General features: G+C 41.2%; 1 protein-coding gene across 9 annotated transcripts in view; it reads left to right on the top strand.

The window, feature by feature from the left end:
- Positions 1-14903, top strand: part of SNCAIP (synuclein alpha interacting protein) — a 113965-nt gene extending 99062 nt beyond the window's left edge. For 5 of the 9 annotated variants that reach the window (XM_005305144.5, XM_042854638.2, XM_065599273.1 and 2 more), the window contains 4 exons: positions 2185-2277; positions 4765-5821; positions 8050-8120; positions 14324-14903. In XM_005305144.5, the coding sequence (XP_005305201.2) occupies positions 2185-2277; positions 4765-5821; positions 8050-8120; positions 14324-14408 (1306 nt within the window). In that variant the 3' untranslated portion in view covers positions 14409-14903. The remainder of the gene's footprint in view (positions 1-2184; positions 2278-4764; positions 5822-8049; positions 8121-14323) is intronic. The other 4 variants (XM_005305147.5, XM_065599272.1, XM_065599274.1 and 1 more) reach the window with 1 other exon arrangement.
- The last annotated feature ends 2868 nt before the right edge of the window (positions 14904-17771 follow it).

Below are 17771 nucleotides of genomic sequence, written 5' to 3' on the forward strand. Positions count from 1 at the left end.
CAGATGAATCCATTTTCTTGTGGCCTCAATCAATATAGTTCAGATTTGTCCATGTCTTGAATATGTCCTGGGATTGCAGTAATTTTAGAGCAAAGGGAAGTAAATGTGCACACCTAAAGTTATAAATTGTAGCTCATGGCCAGTCTTCGCGGCAGAGTCTTCATTCACTGCTTCATCTTGAGCTGAGTAAAAGACTGCTTGAATCAATATAGAGTATTGTATAAAATATGCTTCAGTCTTAAGGTATGTTTACACAGCAACTACACAGCCCATGCCAGCCAGCTTGGATTTGCAGGGCTTAGGCTGCAAGGCTCTTTCGTTTGAGTAGCCTTCCGGGCTCAGGTTGGAGCCTGAGCTCTGTGACCTTCCCACCTCACAGGGTCGTAGAGCCTGGGCCCAGAAGTCTACACTGCCTTGAAACAGCCATAGGCCCACAAGCCCAAGTCAGCTGGCACGGGCCAGCCGTGGGTTTTTCATTGCAGTGTACACATAACCTTAGTGGCCAGCATCGCTGTATCAAATATGAGGCTAGCTAATATAGTGTCAAGTTTCCTAGCAAGTTGTCAGTGAAGGCTTCAGTTGGGTGCAAACTTCATATACTCCTGTTCTAGAGAACTGGATTTTTTAAATGAAGTAACAAAATGTTTCCAAGGGTAAATTGTTCAAAGGTGAGCACCTAAAGTGGACTCTCAGAAAAATACACACAACCAATATTTGTGTATGCACTTTGGTTGACACAACTTCTGCACACACATTTGAAAACTTGGCCTTTTTTAAACTATATGTTCAGTAAAACCTGTTATACTACCCCACTCCACTATGTATTCTCTATATGACATATTTTACAGAAAAGCTATTCCGGAAATCTTTTAGAGAATTTAAAAAAATTTATTGGGATTAGTTCTTATATTGTTCTACCTGTGTCTTAGTTACCGTGAGTCCAACTACAAACTGTCAAAGAAGAGAAAAATTAAAACTAATAAACTTAAAACACCTCTTAAAAAGGCCTTAAAATACTTATGTATACATAAAAACATCTTCATGGTAAAATGTTGTATGTGGGAACATACCCTGGGAGAAGGAAGAACTATGTCTGCTATTGGAAAGCTGCGAGTCTCTCTTTTCCTATAGTTATGAAGCCTCAATTTCTAGCCCTGCAAAGTTTTGAGATACTGGAGTTTAAATCTGTCGTTGGTACAAGACTAAATGTTGTCTGTCTTGAGCCATACAGGTACACGATAAATGCAATTTATTATGGATGTCATCTTCACATTTTTGTTTATGTAGATCTCTCTGTACCCGGAATAAGTGTCTGTGTTCCTATTTGCAAATGTGGACTTTCTCTCATTCTTTGCTAGGGTTGCACTATAATCATATGTGCAATATCAGTTATGCACAATATTGTATGTTTAATTGTGGTTCTCCAAATTCTAGATGGGCATGCAGACTATTTACAAAGCACATACAGAGTAAAACAGGAAATTAAGAGATTGTGTATGGGCTATGGTTGTATTCTATTGACTACACTGTGGTATTTTCACCACTGTCCTATGTGAGAGTGCAGGTACACAGTCTGCTCTGACCTTCAGGATGAAGTAGATAGTTCTGCTGATGCACTAGTCCTGTGTTGTGGGCAATGGCCTTGCCCCCACCTCTTGACCTTCCTGTGATTTGCTCTGCAGAGGGAATAGGAGCGAGCAATACCTGTACTCCCCAGAGCTAGAGCCTCTTGCAAGGGACATCCATTCCCTTCCCATGCACAGCTGAGTAAGAGCCATTGTGATCTGACCTTAAGTTTGCTGTGACTTGACAGTTTGGGATCTTAAGTTGGCACCAGATGGATTAAGCTTTGTGCATCACTCAGCTCCAGCAAACTGCTGCTTAAAATTCTAAACATGCAACTTACAGCAGTCACTACCAGTATTAAATAATTTATATTGGCTAGGCAGCTTTCAGAAGGTGCTATACAATGACCACAGGGTTCCCGTAGGGATTAGAGGCAATTTACAGGAGTACAGAACCTCTTTGTCCATGTTAATATTTTTATACGCTCTATATTTGCATCTTCAATTATAGATGAACAGAGACTTTCCTCTGAGTGTGATGTTGAATGAGTGGTATCATTTATCCTCTTGTACAGGCAGCCTTTAAAAATGGGTTTAATGGTTTAATATTTCCTTACAGGCAGACAGTAGAACGTGTGACATTACAGAACCAACTCCAGCAGCTTTTAGAAGCCCAGAGATCAGAGGGCCAATCACTACCAACATCCCCAAGGTAACAGTTTCCAGGAGTAGAATTCTAAAGTAGTGTAACTTGGAGCCTTTTTATTGTATAACTATTATCAGGAGAGATCATGGTCTATCTAATCATTCACACATTAAAAAATAGTAAAACATCTGCTAAAACTCAATACATTTGTTTTTCACTGCTGATTTAAAGTTCACATCTTTTAAATTGCCAGCTTGTAATAGGTGTAAATACTGAACGTTCTTAGAAAGAGGTAAGCAGAACTAATCATCCCTGTTCCTCACCAATATAAAATCTGATTTATTGTGGAAGCAGAGTACATTTTGTATAAGATGAATCACAGTGAACACTGGAAACACCTGGTGAAATTGTAAAGCTTCACTTTGTGTACCATGTGTACCATTGTAACCTTATGCTAGCTATAACTCATAAAACCGGTTGCTAACAAAAAAGGCTTGCAGATTAATATGGCTTCTCATGCTCATTACGTGTTTTGCCCATACTAGCTAGCTGTATGGGACAAAGCCACAGAACCAGAAACATATATAATTTAACATGTCAACGCCTTTCGCGAAAATAGATCACTTGACATTAGTTGAATAACACTAAGGAGGAGGAAGGAGACAAGACTGTGAGCCAGCAGGCCTGGTTTATGTTTCTGACCCTGCCACAGACTTCTTATATGTCTTTGGCCAAGCCAATTATATCCTGATCCTGCAAGAATTTAAGTGCTTAACTTTACTCAGTTGTCAATCCAGTTGACTTCAATGGGATTGCAAAAGGGAGTAAAGTAACACACATACTTAAATGTTTGCAGGATTGTTCCCTTAATCTCTTTCTCACTCAGTGTCTTTATCTGTAAAATGGAGATGATACTTTCCTGCATAACCGGGGTGTGTTATGGAGCTAACTTCATTTTAACATAGGCACTAACGTCAATGGAAAGAGTCACCTATTGACTTCAGTAGACTTAGGATCAAGCCCTTAGAGTGCTATTTATAGAGCAGCTAATAAGTTGTGGGAAACAAATACTAATCATTAGTATTTGTAAAGTGCACTGGATGGGTTATTATACAAGTGCAAATCATTATTGTTTATATTATTTTCTGAAGTAGAAATAGATAGTGCAAATGCACCTTCTGAGATTGGAGAAGTCTTTGTATATACAAGAGGGGTGGGTTGGTGGGTGAATTGCTCGGTTGGTATATCTTTTTCAAATGGGAGAGGAAGACTCATGCTCTGCATCACTCACTAATTCTAACCACTAACCTCCTCCTCTTGATTATGTGGGTAGGGATGAAAATGTCTCTTCATTTTTTTAAAACTCTGCTTTCATGGTGGTCACTGTTTTCCTCCCAGTTACAACTCCCTCACCCATCCCATCTTGCCATGTCAATAGCTCTGCTCATTGAAGCACATTCCAAGAGCCAAAGGAAGATCATCAGAACTAACCTTCTTTCACCCAAATGATAAGAATCTCTATGCTAGACCCAAGTAGTTTTTGCATGCACATTTCCCAGGAGGCCAGATACAGCTTTAATTTGTCTATTTCACTTATATACTAAAACATTTCTTAATTAAGATGAAGTGATTAATAATACTATATTAATTTAGTACAACAGCATCAAGACTGTGAAACGATTAGAACTACAGTTGTTTGAAAAAAGAAGAAATTCACACCTACACTGCCTCAAATTAACCGTAACTGAGTCTTTTTGCCAGTGGCCATGAGTAAAAGCAGGGTGTTGTTTGGTTTGTAATCAGGATATGGAATTTGTGGACTCTGATCCATGCCTCAGAAGGAGCTCTGTAAGATAAATCCTTTGCAAACCAGACTTAAGATTGTATTTCCTCACTTTCCAATATTTGGGTGTTTTTATTAGCGTAACGTCCTAATAATGTTGAACTTAATTAATGTATATTTACATGCTTTTCAATATTCTAACTATAAAGGAGGAGGTGTGAATGGCCCTAGCTTTTTATATAGTCTTACGTGATTTATTGTTAGTGGTGGGTGAAATCTAACATGTGTGAAATGCACCTCTGGCTAGCACAAAGCATGTTTGTGGTAATTAGGCCAAGCTATCTTTGTATTATGACTGGACAAAAATAGTTAAAAAGGAGTGTTTTTTTTACCTTTTTGAAATATGTGTAAGAAAGATCTATAACTGAAAAACAGCTGTTTCTTTCAAATTTTCCTCTAAAATTCTTCTTTGGAATTCAAGTAGCCATACACAATTTCAAGCTGCAAAGAGTTTTTCTTTGTGAACGTTAGCAGAGAAAGGGACTCAAAATCTAGTTTAGAATGGAAACGGAGTTAAAGCTTTCACTGTGGAGCCACTGCAGTTGCTCCATAATAATACATTCTACGTGGACAAAGATCAAGGGGATAAGAGGAGCAGTTTGCTCAGACAGATGTGCACTGGAAATGGCAGCACTGAATTTTATATCTGTACACATTTGACAGTGGTGTCCTATATTGAAAACCATTTCTCTTTTTTTTTTTTCTTTAAGTTCACCATTGTCCCCCACTTCTGGAAAACCTCAGTGGAAAGCCTCTGATGCAGATGATTTGTCTCTACCAAAAAGTAAATTGAACACCCAAGACGGGATTCAGATTCTTGGCAGCATAGGAACTTCCAGCCATACTCGGTCCAAGATGAAAGATGAGGACTCAGATAAAGTCCTGCGCCAATTGTTGGGGAAAGAAATCTCTGAGAATGTCTGTATGCAGGAGAAGCTGACACTGGAATTTCAGGATGTTCATGCTTCCTCCAAGAATGTGAAGAAGATTCTACCAGAGAAAAGGGAGCTGAAGTTAGCCAGACTGAGGCAGCTTATGCAGAGATCCCTCAGCGAGTCTGATACAGACTCAAATAATTCTGAGGACCTGAAGAATACTCCTGTGAAAAGAACTGACAAACCAAGGCCACAACCCATAGTAGAAAGTGTTGAAAGCACTGAGAGTTTGCATCTGATGATTAAGAAACACACTTTGGCAGCAGGGCGCCGGTTTCCTTTTGGCATTAGAGCTTCCAAATCTGTGGATGGCCACAGCCCGTCTCCCTCTTCAGAGAGCAGCGATCCTGATAACGAACCCCAGTATCAGTCTGGGACTGCATCTCAGAGCCAGGTTTCTGGAGATACCTCTCAGTCCAGCACTGACAGTGCCACTGTTCAAAAGGTTGCTACTAGTCCTAAGAGTGCCCTCAAGTCTCCATCTTCAAAGCGCAGAACCTCCCAGAATTTAAAACTCAGAGTAACCTTTGAGGAGCCCGTGGTGCAGATGGAGCAAACAGAGATTGAACTGAATGAGGAAAAGGACAAAGACCGGAGCAAAGCGCCTCAGCGGGCTCCAGCCAGCACTGAACCTGGGGATCAGCTGAAAAGGCCATTTGGAACATTTAGATCTATAATGGAGACTCTGAGCGGGAACCAGAACAACAACAACAACTGTCAAACAGCAAACCTGATGAAAACCTCATCAACATTGCCCTTTACCTCATTAGGAAGAAAGGCTACAGATAGCAAGGGAAATCCAGCAGCTCCTTCTAAAGGAAAAAATAAGACAGTGAGTGCTCTCAGGGTGTGGGAAGGAAGCCTTTTTTTCTTCTCATTTCTTTTCCTTTTTAAATAATGAACAATTTGCCTTTGATTAAGAATGACAACCTCATGTTCTTCCCTCCCCATAGCCATGTACACACAAACAAACAATATGCGCTGCTTGATTGGTAAAAAGAAACACAGACTGCAGATCATAGTTGGCTTTTATTTGAAAACTTATGGAGGGGGAATCGTTGAGGGTGAAATTCTCCCCCCATGGGAGGAACCACTTAAGTCCATAAGTGCCCTTAATTGATGCATTGGCTCTGTGCTCTGCACAGAGGGGAATTTCACTCAGAATAAATTTTTAATCTTATTGTTGGGGGACAATTCATAGTGAGAACATTAATTTTAAAACCTTTGGATTACAAAGGAATAAATAAATTCAGGGCCACCCCTATCCTATAGACCTGGTTACCTAGAGTGGCAGGATTGAGTGGGTGGCAGAAAATAATGTAAACAGACCCTTTTTGTGCTGTTGCCCCTCTCTGCCTTCATCTCTGCTATAGTGCTCCCCATGAGCAACCACTGCCCAATTCACTCCTCACCCCCTCCCAGCTGTGGCTTTCTTTCCCCTACGCTCTCCTCTTCATATCAGAGCAGCTGATTGGTACCTGCTATCTGAGAGTTGGCATGTCAGAGTGAGCTGAGCCATGATCACTGCATGCAGCTTGGGTGCCAAAGTAAGTGCCCCTCCTGAGAGGAACAGGGGAAAGAAGGATGTGTCTGTTCAGAAACCGCCTCCCTTGTTTGAAAGAGGGAGAAGAATTACTCCAAAAGAGTGTCTCCCTGGGGGAGGGAGAGAAAGAAGGGTGTGTGTATGTGTGAATGCAAGAGAGACAGAGGGGTGGGAAACAGTGTGATTGCAGTGTATATGTGTGTGGCTGTGAGAAGCAACAGGCATGTCTGGTGAGGAAGAGAATAGAGTGTGTGAGTGGCAGGATGTGGTGGAGCACTAAACCTGAGTGATGAGTCAAAGTCTCTTGGGGTGAGAAGGACGAGAGGGAAGGGACGAATGGAGGACAAGAAAAGGAAGGAGAAATTGAAGGGGAGGAGAAACACCAAAAGAACAGAAAACAGACTAAGGGAGAGAAAAATGGAGGAATTATGTACTGTCAAAAAATATAATTTAGGAGTAAATGGAAAAAGAGGAGGAAAAGGTGCCTCCAAATATACAGCCAGTGAAAAGAAGTGAATGAAGGAAAGAAAGGCAAAAAGAAGAAAAAGCAATCTCATAAGAGATGGGTTACAATTTACTGTATTATTAATAGACCATGTAGTGCCAAAACATTAAATGAAAATTAAAAGTGTAAAGTCAATGGGATAGGTTAGGTGGACAAGAGAGGGTGCACTTAATGCTATTTGCATAGAAATACACAGCCAGATTAAAGATTGCAGATTTGGGCCTTCAGATAGCTTACAAATTGTTGTAGCTGTAATAGTTGAATTGCCATTGAAATACAGAAGTAACTCGATACCATAAGAGTGAAATTTTTCAGAAAGATGGATTCAGGTATTTGAGAGAGAGAAAAGGACTGATTGTCTTCAAAAATGTTCTGGCAGAAAATGAGACCGCGTGGGTGAGGTAATATCTTTTACTGGACCAACTTCTTTTGATAAAAGAGACATGCTTTCGCACTTACGCAGAGCTCTTCTCTTTCACCAACAGAAATTGGCCCAGTAAAAGATATTACCTCACCCACCTTGTCTTTCTAATATCCTGGAACCAAGACAGCTACAACACTGCAAACTGATAGAAAGTGGTGTCGTAAATAGTTTACTTAGCTCACTTAGGAAGATTAAACAGTTGGAAAGGAAATTCTGACACTATCAATCATTGCTTGCAGTATTGACACTTGCTGTATGTAGAATCGTAGGACTGGAAGGGATCTCGAGAGCTCATCTTGTTAAATGTCAAGGTGCCACATCTGCATGTTATCTTTGTCAAACACCAAATTCATCTGGAAATGTAGTTTCACAGCTGGTCAGAGATACCTCATAGCAATGGGCTTTCTCTACCTCAAAAAAGTAACAGATTAATTATGTTTTAAAGTATCTTTTTTTAAAAGTTTTCACTGTTAAAAATTCTCCTGTAACCTTTTGACTGCACAATTACTTTAAATATGTCTGTGTGCATTGTGCATGTGATAAGCTCATTGCATGTTTTCAACTGACTTATATATTGCACTTCCCTAGGGGCCTTACTCCAGCTACACCAATCTTTCCTCTAGCATGCTGATTGAAGACCGTCTGTGTAACTATGCATGGTATGTGCTGATGCAGAGTGAATTGTTTGGCTTCATTATTGTTGCTTTTTTCCCCCCTAATTGCATGTGCTTGTTAAAATAATTCGCCGCTGAGATAAATGAAACGATTGATGTCAGGAATAAAAACAGGGCAAATACTTGATTTCCTTAAAAAAGAAAAAAAATAACCTACACTTGTGGTGGACTTCTGCTAATGTCACAGGTGAACTAGCTTAGAGGCCTCAGCTGTGAGCATGCATAAAAGCAGTCATACTCATAAATCCACCATGCAGTTTAGTTCTGTTTGGCATAGTGCTTGGTCTCTGTTGAACGAAAGTCAAGTACCAGATGAGAATGGAAATTAAATTTCTTCTCATGAGTAGGGCAAGTCAACCTCCAGTCATAATGTGAACATAAAGTACAGTGTTCTGCCTTCTGTGTTCTTCTCACCCGGCCTTGGACTTCAGAAAAAATTATATATGTTAAAACAAAGTCTCATGATTTTGATCATTTGTTTAATCTTTCTAATTTAAATGTACTGCATTATGAGATTGTCAGGCAGACAGACCAATCTCTCAATAGCCATAAATGTGTGCTGCAAAATGCAGCATTTGATAAGATATATGTTTGTTTTAAAAGAAAATATTCCTTAAACTGCTCTGTTATTTTAACCTAGTGCTAGCAACTTTGGGAAAAGTTTAAAATTAATCTTTTAGCAGTTTAGGAGTTTGAATGACTTTAGCAGTTTTAGTAGTTCAGGAGTTTGTTTTTTTTAAATGTAGGGCTAGGGCTGTCTGTCCCTTACCATCCAAATCTTTCTCGCATATACCTAACTTGATTTTAATAGTTCAGACCAGTGGTTCTCAACCTACTTACCATTGTGGGCCACATATACGGCTCTGTGTGTGTTATGTGGGCTACATCCACACAATATATATACTTCCTGTATGGCCCTGAGGATGTCACCTGGGCCGCAGCTATGTGCTGATTGGGTCGCAAGTGGGCCATGGGTTGAGAAACATTGGTTCAGACAAACAAGAATCTGAGAATTCTCACTTACACTGGTGTCCGTGAAATCAGCATCGGGACACTAAAGTCTAGTTTACGAAGGTTTTCTTCTTTCCTGGGGAATATTGGGGAGATTCGCTTCTGACCTATTTTGAGATAGGGAAAATGCCTGTATTATAACAGTCTCTTATAATGTCTTTGGACACTCTCCAGCCAAAGTAGCCCAGATGCTTGAGTATGGTGAGATACTAGGCCACTAATCATCCCCCTACGCTAGAACCATCTCACAGGACTGCCAGCCCTCACAATATTTTCACAAGTGCCACAATTTTGCACCATTAAAATTGGCCTTTTATGAGAAATGCCTGGTAGCACAGGGTTTCTGCTGGAGATGTAGTGCAGTGGTTCTCAACCTGTGGTCTGCGGACCCCTGGAGATCTGCAGACTATGTCTAAGGGGTCCATGAAAAGTGGTAATTACCATAGGACAGTGGTTTTCAATCTGTGGTCCGCGAACCTGTGGGCATCCACAGACTGTCTAAGATTTCCAAAGGGCTCCACACCTCCATTTGAAATTTTTTAGGGGTCCACAAATAAAAAAAGGTTGAACACCACTGATGTAGGGGGTGCTGCAGTTCTGACTAGAGGCCTCTGCTGGGAGACTGAGCTGAAGACTCTGGACTGCAGTTCGAGTCACACCAGAGGCTGGTGCTCTCCTTGCTGTTTCCCTCACGACGAATCTGTTCATGCTTCCTGGGCCACGAGGCAGATGGAGAAACAGGAAACCAGTTTAGGGATAGTTTTTAACTGTCCCCTCCTTCTATTCAGCATTGAGTGGGCTGAGAGAAGCAAAGATAGGGGTATTGTGATGGTAGAAAAGGGATCCAAGGAGCATGTAGATGGCTCAGTGGGTGGGTGTCTCCGCTTTCCTCTCTAGCCTGCAGGGAGCCAGCCCCAACTGGGATGCACTCTCCCAGAACATTCACAAGGGGCAGCATCCAGGGAAGGGGAGAAATTGCTGAGGAGGGGAAGGTATCCTAGGATGGGAGCTGGGCAGGGGCAGTGCCCAGCAACAGTAGAAAGAGTGAGGTGTGGGTTGGTGCCCGGTTGAAGGGAGGAGGCTGTAAAGGGCAGGGCACAGAGGAGAGAGCTGAGATCAGTGCTTGGGGAAGGGATGGTTTTGGGGAAGAGCCCCCCTGTCAACCAGGAGTAAAAGAGAGGCACTGCCCCAGTTGGGTGTATATTTTTTGTGCACTTCAGGAGAGTTTCTTGAATTACAAAAGGGGCTATTCTTGCTAGGAATCAGAAATCAGAAAACAAATCAAATAGCAGTGTGTTTTAAAAACATTTTTAAAGGGTTCTTATGATATTTAAGTTAAACCTTGGTTTGTTTGGTCTGTCTCATGATTTTGGAACATTCAAGGTTGATAAAACTGCACCTGTCATTTTCCCATTCACCCACAGCCCGCACCCACTAGTGTCATGTAACCTGTGCAGCTTAATATGTTAGGGCAGTGGTCTTGATCCCTTTTACGCACAAGATCACTTTTTGAATTTAAGTGCCACCCAGCATCTGCCCCACCTCTTCCCCTAAGCCCCACCCCACTCATTCCATCCCCCCTCCTTCTGTCGCTTGCTCTCCCCCACCCTCACTCACTTTCACCGGGCTGGGGCAGGGGACTGGCATTCAGGAGAGGGTGCAGTCTCTGGGCTGTGGCCAAGGGGTTTGGAGTGTGGCAGGGGACTCCGGGCTGAGCCTGGAGTAGGGGTATGGGGTGCTGGCTCTGGGAGGGGGCTCAGAGCTGGGGGTTGGGGTGCGCGCTCCCACCGGGCGGCACTTACCTTGGGCGGATCCTGGTCAGCGGCGCAACGGGAGCTGCGGGGGTGGTGCTTGCAGGCAGGAGCAGTGCACGGAGACCCCTGCCCCCACCCCCACCTCCCAGGGGCCACAGGGGCATGCTGGCTGCTTCCGGGAGCAGCCTGGGGCCAGGGCAGGCAGGGAGCCTGCCTTAGCCCCGTTGCGCCACCAGACTTTTAGCAGCCAGAGATCGTGATCGACTGTCAGAAGCTCCAGGATCGATCAGTCAGTGATCACTGTGTTAGGGAAAGTATCAGCCTCAGTCCCATTACTAGTCATTCTGGGCAGAGTCTGACTTTTCCCCTGGAATGACTTGGAAGACTGTAATTCTGGTTGAAACATTACGCAGCTTCTTCCAAAAAAAGAAGTACCTGTTTCGAATAGGGTGCTGCCTCTACAGTTATAACCTTTTTCAGATGCTTAGGCCTGTGTCTTATCTATCTGGACAGTCTCAAACTCATTCTAACTCTAACCTTTCCATATGTAATTTTTTAGCAAATGGTGAATTATTATTTGAGATCAACCTGAAATCAACCAACATCCCCATCCAACCACATCTTCTTCTTTTAAAAAACATTTAAAAATCTCATCTGTGTCAGGGGTTCAGCATGTTGTTTCCTTTTCCAAGTTGGTCAGAGCTTGATAGCGAAGAAATTATTAACATTTCCAGGGTCCTTGTAAAATTAGATTCAATCCATTTCTCTGAACATCTGAGGAGAGATTTCAATGTGGAGGGTGATTTTTTCTCTTTGAAAGGACTGGTTAGCTTTTTATTTATTACAAGTCCAAACAAATGTTTGCAATTACTTGTGTCCTAGATGCCAATGAAATGTTCACTTCCCACAGTTTTTCATTTGAAATCTGTAATACATTAAAGTGAGCACTGGTTCATCTTATCAGTAAGAAGCTCTGTATTAGCCGCTGGCCATCAGCAACTAAGTACTTTGTTTGGATGTACTAGTGCTTTAGGGGAATCCACCATCATAGTGCCCTCAGGTGGTTAATAAATAGTACACCCTTTTACAATTATAAATGCCTATTAAAGCAGTAAACATTGCCAATGTGAGTTCCAGTGCCCAGTAATTGACTACACTGGGATTTATATTTCCTGAGCGCAAAATGAATGCGTAACAGATTGAAGATTAGTTATCGTCAGTCATCAGTGTCTGCTGTGTAAGGGACCCTATAGTGCACTAGTCTGGGGGCACAGTGGTAGCCATCTCCACTATCAACCAGGAAGACCCTGTTATGACAATCTGTTAGAAACCTGTTATGACAATCTTCTCCCTCAGGTTGGCAGGAACTGGGAACAGTATACAAGCGGGGCACTGAGATCCCACCCACTCACTCCCATAGCTCAGCATGGAGGTTTACAAAAACATGGAAAATGCTGCATTGGGCAGCAGACTGAGGAGAGGCAGTGATGAGCAGTGTTTTGCCACTATCCTGACGGTGTTCCCTAGGTGGAGTCAAGGTGCAGCTTCTCTAAATGACATGTTCCCCTAGAAAAGCTGCATCCCTCCCACAAACCCTGGAGCAGTTGTAGAGCTGTAGCAGGGAGGATGCTTGAGTCATGTGGCTTCTTTTGTGCTCTGCATGGCCTTCCACATGAGGAAGGCTGAGAGAGTCACACAACTGTGGATTCCAGTGATGTTACACTGGCATAAAACAACGCAGTAGCGAGTCATCCCAAAAGCAGCTGTCTGGCTTGCAGAGCTACAGCAGGATCTGTGCAAATGTGAGCTTGAAGCCACCTTTACAGACACACACCCTTGACCTGTGCTCTGTGAAGTTTAACCACACACCAGAATCTGACCCTTACAGTGACCAAGTTATATGATGATTATACTGTAGGAGAATTACTGCTAAGGACAAATAATGGAAGGTGGGAATTTTAAGAGTGTCCAAAAGAAGTCACTGTGAAAGTGGGAGGAGTTGGATGCCTAACTCCCCTAGGCACTTTTGAAAATCCTACCCCAAAATTTAAAAACTTTATTGAAGAGAATTAGAACAGCATTGAACTCACATTATGCTCTTGGATGATTCAGACCACAGATAAATCAAAAGAATTGGAGTGTTCTGAATTGAATTTATATATTATAAAATAGTTTGCAGACTTAAATCTTTTTCTTTTTGGTTTCCCTGCTTAAATTAAAGGATAAAATTCTGAGCACATAGTACACCCCTTTAAAAACTGGTTGAATGGGGCATTCTGGAGATTAAAATATATATTATAGAGAAGACATACTTATCGATGTTTCTAATAAATAACATCTTAATTAATAAAACTGGAAGAATTGTAAAAGGTACTGAATACTTGGTGTTCTACAAACAAGATATGGTCTTTGCCATAATGAGCTTGCCATATAATTATTGCCATCCTTTTGTTTACTTTTTGTTTGAATTTTTGTGTGCTGAATATGATTTTCTGAACGTACTATTGGAGTAACATTTTCAAAAGTAACATTGGAGTAACTGGCTTGCAATGGGACTTAGGAATTTTTGAAAATTCTACCCATTATCATTAAATATTTGAATAGTGCCTTAATTTACATAATGCTTTACAAACAAAGACCCTAGTTCTACAGGCTGGCTTTGGATATCTGCCCATGCGAATCTGATACCTGAATAAGAGCCATAAAGAAGTCAGGTTTCAGAGTAGCAGCTGTGTTAGTCTGTATCCGCAAAAAGAACAGGAGTACTTGTGGTACCTTAGAGACTAACAAATTTATTAGAGCATAAGCTTTCGTGGACTACAGCCCACTTCTTCGGATGCATATAGAGTGGAATAAATATTGAGTGTATATATATATATACACACACATACAGAGAGCATGAACAGGTGGGAGTTGTCTTACCAACTCTGAGAGGCCAATTAAGTAATTAATTATCTGTGGTCTGAATCATCCAAGAGCATAATGTGAGTCCAATGCTGTTCTAATTCTCTTCAATAAAGTTTTTAATTAATTACTTAATTGGCCTCTCAGAGTTGGTAAGACAACTCCCACCTGTTCATGCTCACTGTATGTGTGTGTATATATATATACACAATATTTATTCCACTCTATATGCATCCGAAGAAGTGGGCTGTAGTCCACGAAAGCTTATGCTCTAATAAATTTGTTAGTCTCTAAGGTGCCACAAGTACTCCTGTTCTTTTTATAAAGAAGTCAGTGGGACAACATACAGTACTTAAGCCCTCCATTCAGTAGTAAATGTTTGGAGAATCAAGCTTGTAGATAAAGTTGCATTCACCACACACAACTTGCATTCTAAATAAAACAAGATAAACAAGCACAAGACCAAACACTCCGTATCATTAGTATGATCATGGATAATTTTCTTCTTTTTCTCCCCAGGCATAATGACATCAATAGGAAAAGTCTGAAATCTTACAGCCAAAAAAGTATTGAAGAGCCAGAGCTTCAGGAATTCTTCCTCTAAATCACATCTCATGGTGTCTTGTCTGCCTTCAAACATGGTTTGAAATGCCTGAAATATCTTCTTTTAAGAACACTAATATGAGACATAACTCTCACCAGCAAAACAAGACTGTTAGGATGCCTTAAATTTGTAGCAGTTAGACCATATACAAAATGTTTTTATGCTATGTGTGTGTCTGTAACTTGTTTGTAAGATATACTGTTCAAAGGCATGGGGGAGCAAAAGTAATGGTTTGGAAATTGCAGTGACACGGGCAACCTCCAGAATGTTCATCTGGCCACTGAACACATTTTGTAATTCATCTATTGCATGGATATACTGTAATATGTCTGTAGTTCCCTTTCTCAATGACATATACTGTAAAAATTTCAGCCAGGACTCTGCCTGCCGAGCTCCTCAATGAGACCAAGGCAATAGCGTTGTTTTTTTGTCTAGTATGTTTTGTCTGTTATTTCTATTTTTTGTAAAAAGGAAATAAAAACAGTCTTAACAATATACCATCTGAATGGGTCCAGATACTTCTCGTTTCACTGTTCTTTGCTTCCTCACAGTGGCATTTTTGGTTTTTAGAATTCTTAAGTATTGAATGATGGAAGTATCCGTGCAGTTAACAACCACCTAGACTTCCACACAAACGGTCAAAGTCATTTGTGTTAAAAATTGCTATAAAATTTTAAATATGCTTTTGTAGCTTTAAAAAAAAAAAGTCAATGGCTCAGGAAACTCATAAATAAGTTTCAGAATTAACATTTTTTGTTATTTCCTGTCAAGAATTGGAATGTGCTTGGTGCTGTGCTAGCCTCAGAGTCCCTGCTATGAGGACCCTACAGTCTGTTAAAGCCCAGTTCATATCTCTTTGCAGCTCACAGACTTTCCATTAAATTCAGTGGGAACTAGTTCAGGCTTTCAAAGACAAACATTGGTAAGACAAGATATACTGAGAGATCCAGAGAACGATGTTGTTTCTCTTGCTATAGAGAGGTTTTTTTAATGGGTTAGTGTTTTGCAAACTCATGGAAGAAGTGAGTTTTTAATTCCTCGTTCAATTCTCTTCTAGATTCTTTATACATTATCAAACATTCCATTTGGCAATCCCTACAGTATATAGTTCTAAAGCAGAGTAACAGGCAATTGTTAAATGATGCATTTCTCCCTCATTTCTCAGCTGGGCTATGTGGAGTTGGTGAGACAGATCTTATTACAACAATAATCTTGTCTTCCAAATAGTCTTCCAAACAGCATAGTAAAATATAGAGAGCATTAGTCAATAGCAAGTTTACTGATGGCATTTTTCTTTTCGAAGAAGACAAGCTACAATGTTGAAATTACACAAATTAACATCCCACTTATTGTGTGATTTACAGGTAAAATAATGTGAGAGATCAGGGTGTAGCTTAATGGAGCAAAATGGGGTCACTTTGGATCAGTTTTCCAAATGTGTTTCACTGTTTGCAACTGTTATTGACTTCAGAGGAGATATGTGACTAAACCCATTATGCATTGCTTATTGGCTTTCCACAGCAATTCTATCAGTTAAAAGAAGAGAATGAAGAGATCAGAAAAATAAATTGAAATAATAAAAGGCAAGCACACTCAGAAGTGAAATTCATAGTTTGTGTCAACATCCCTAGTTCTTATCTTCCATTTGGCAATGCCTTGGTTTTCAAATAGAAGGAACGAATTTAGCACTCCAGCTGACCTACACTGTGGTTTTTAAGAAAACAATGAAGCCTCCAAATATCTGAAAGCCAGGACCAGAAATACCTCTAGCTGGGCCTCTCATCTTCCATGTGTCCATGAGAAATAAAAATGCAAAGAGAAAAGGGACACGTGTGTTCCAGTTGTCTGAGTGTTGAAAGATAATGTCTGAATAAGAGGGTAAGCAAAGTTCCTGTGTCTGATGCATGGATTTCTTGAGACAGATTTGTGGTGACACTGTGAAGTGTGTGAACAATCTTGTGAACATCAAGAAGCTCACAAATATAACATGATTTATGAAGGATAAATGGACAATTTTTAAAAAATTGAATAGACAGCATATTAAAAATGTTTACCCTTCAGCAATGACTGCACCATCAACACTTAAAGATGACAGGTCTGAAATTCTAGAGGTAGAATGCCTTGCATGAGTATGTGATGGACAGGGACCTGAAGGACAGTTTTAGTCTTATAGGACACTGAATCCACAAAGTGATTAAAGTCTGTTGACTGATTTGGTGCGTGTGAATCCCATGGTAGCTATCTATAACATCTTGTGGCAGCAGGAGACAAGCTGAGCCTTGGTGAAGGATTGTAGCAGGTTATGGTGTAAATATTGTCAAGTACTGGGAGAAGGAAATTACATTGCTGGACACTGTGGCTTTAGAGGACACCTGCTGTCAATTAGCTTCCAATCCATATTGAGGATATTTGCATTTCATATTTTAGAGACAGCAGGTGCATTATGTGGTAAATTGAAATTATCCAGCCGCTATAAAACCACATGAGATTGCTAAATTACATGGGACTGGGATTTGAGATGTTCAGGATTTCTGATTAAAGGGATCATATGGATAGTTCTGGCTGAAGTTGATTCTAAAGGCTCTGAGATAATTGGATTATAGAGTATAGTAGGAAAGAGCTGGATGTTGTGGTTGACACCCTCACACGCTTGATACATGTTATTCCATGTTCCTAACTCATCTTGTACAGTATATGTTGTACCAACTATAATGCAGTGAGCCAGTCACAACATGCTGCTGATCTTCAGCTGTGGAAAGCCCTGGGTAGTGGCTCTGGCAGGGTAATCCTGCAGAAAGGACAGCCTGCTATAAATGTCAACCCACCACCCCCAACCCCCATGCCCAGGGTTTTACATCTCGTGGAAGTGAGCTCATGTAAATAAGTTTTTCACTCTACTACTCCCAGGTCTCAGAGCTATCAGTCTCTGTCACACGGTGGCTATTCCCTTTAAATGAAGCAAGTCCAGCGCCCCTTTGCAAGTACTGTACAGCTTGGCCAATTAAGGTGGTGAGGCAACATAAAGGAGCAAGGAGGAATGAGAGGAGTTCCCTGAGGGAAGGCTGAAGTGCAGGGTTGCTTGCTGACCTCCCTGAGCTAGATCTGGAGAGGGCTGAAGGCAGCAAAGGGAGTTTCCTGCTGACTTCCAAGCTGGAGAGGAATGAAGGTGGGGAAGCAGTGGATGGGTTTACCTGGTGGCCTGTCTGAGATGAGAGGTTAGCTGACAAGGGAGTATGATGGATATTCCCAATAGATGCTTTGGGAGTTCCTGTTGGGAAGAGTGGGGTTGCACTCCATCTGGAAGAGCTGGGGGTAGCTTTCCTGGCCAAATGACAGGAGAGGCCTGAAGAAGCATCTGGATCT

This window comes from Chrysemys picta, chromosome 6 (genome assembly GCF_011386835.1).
Source record: "Chrysemys picta bellii isolate R12L10 chromosome 6, ASM1138683v2, whole genome shotgun sequence".
Taxonomy (NCBI): domain Eukaryota; kingdom Metazoa; phylum Chordata; order Testudines; family Emydidae; genus Chrysemys; species Chrysemys picta.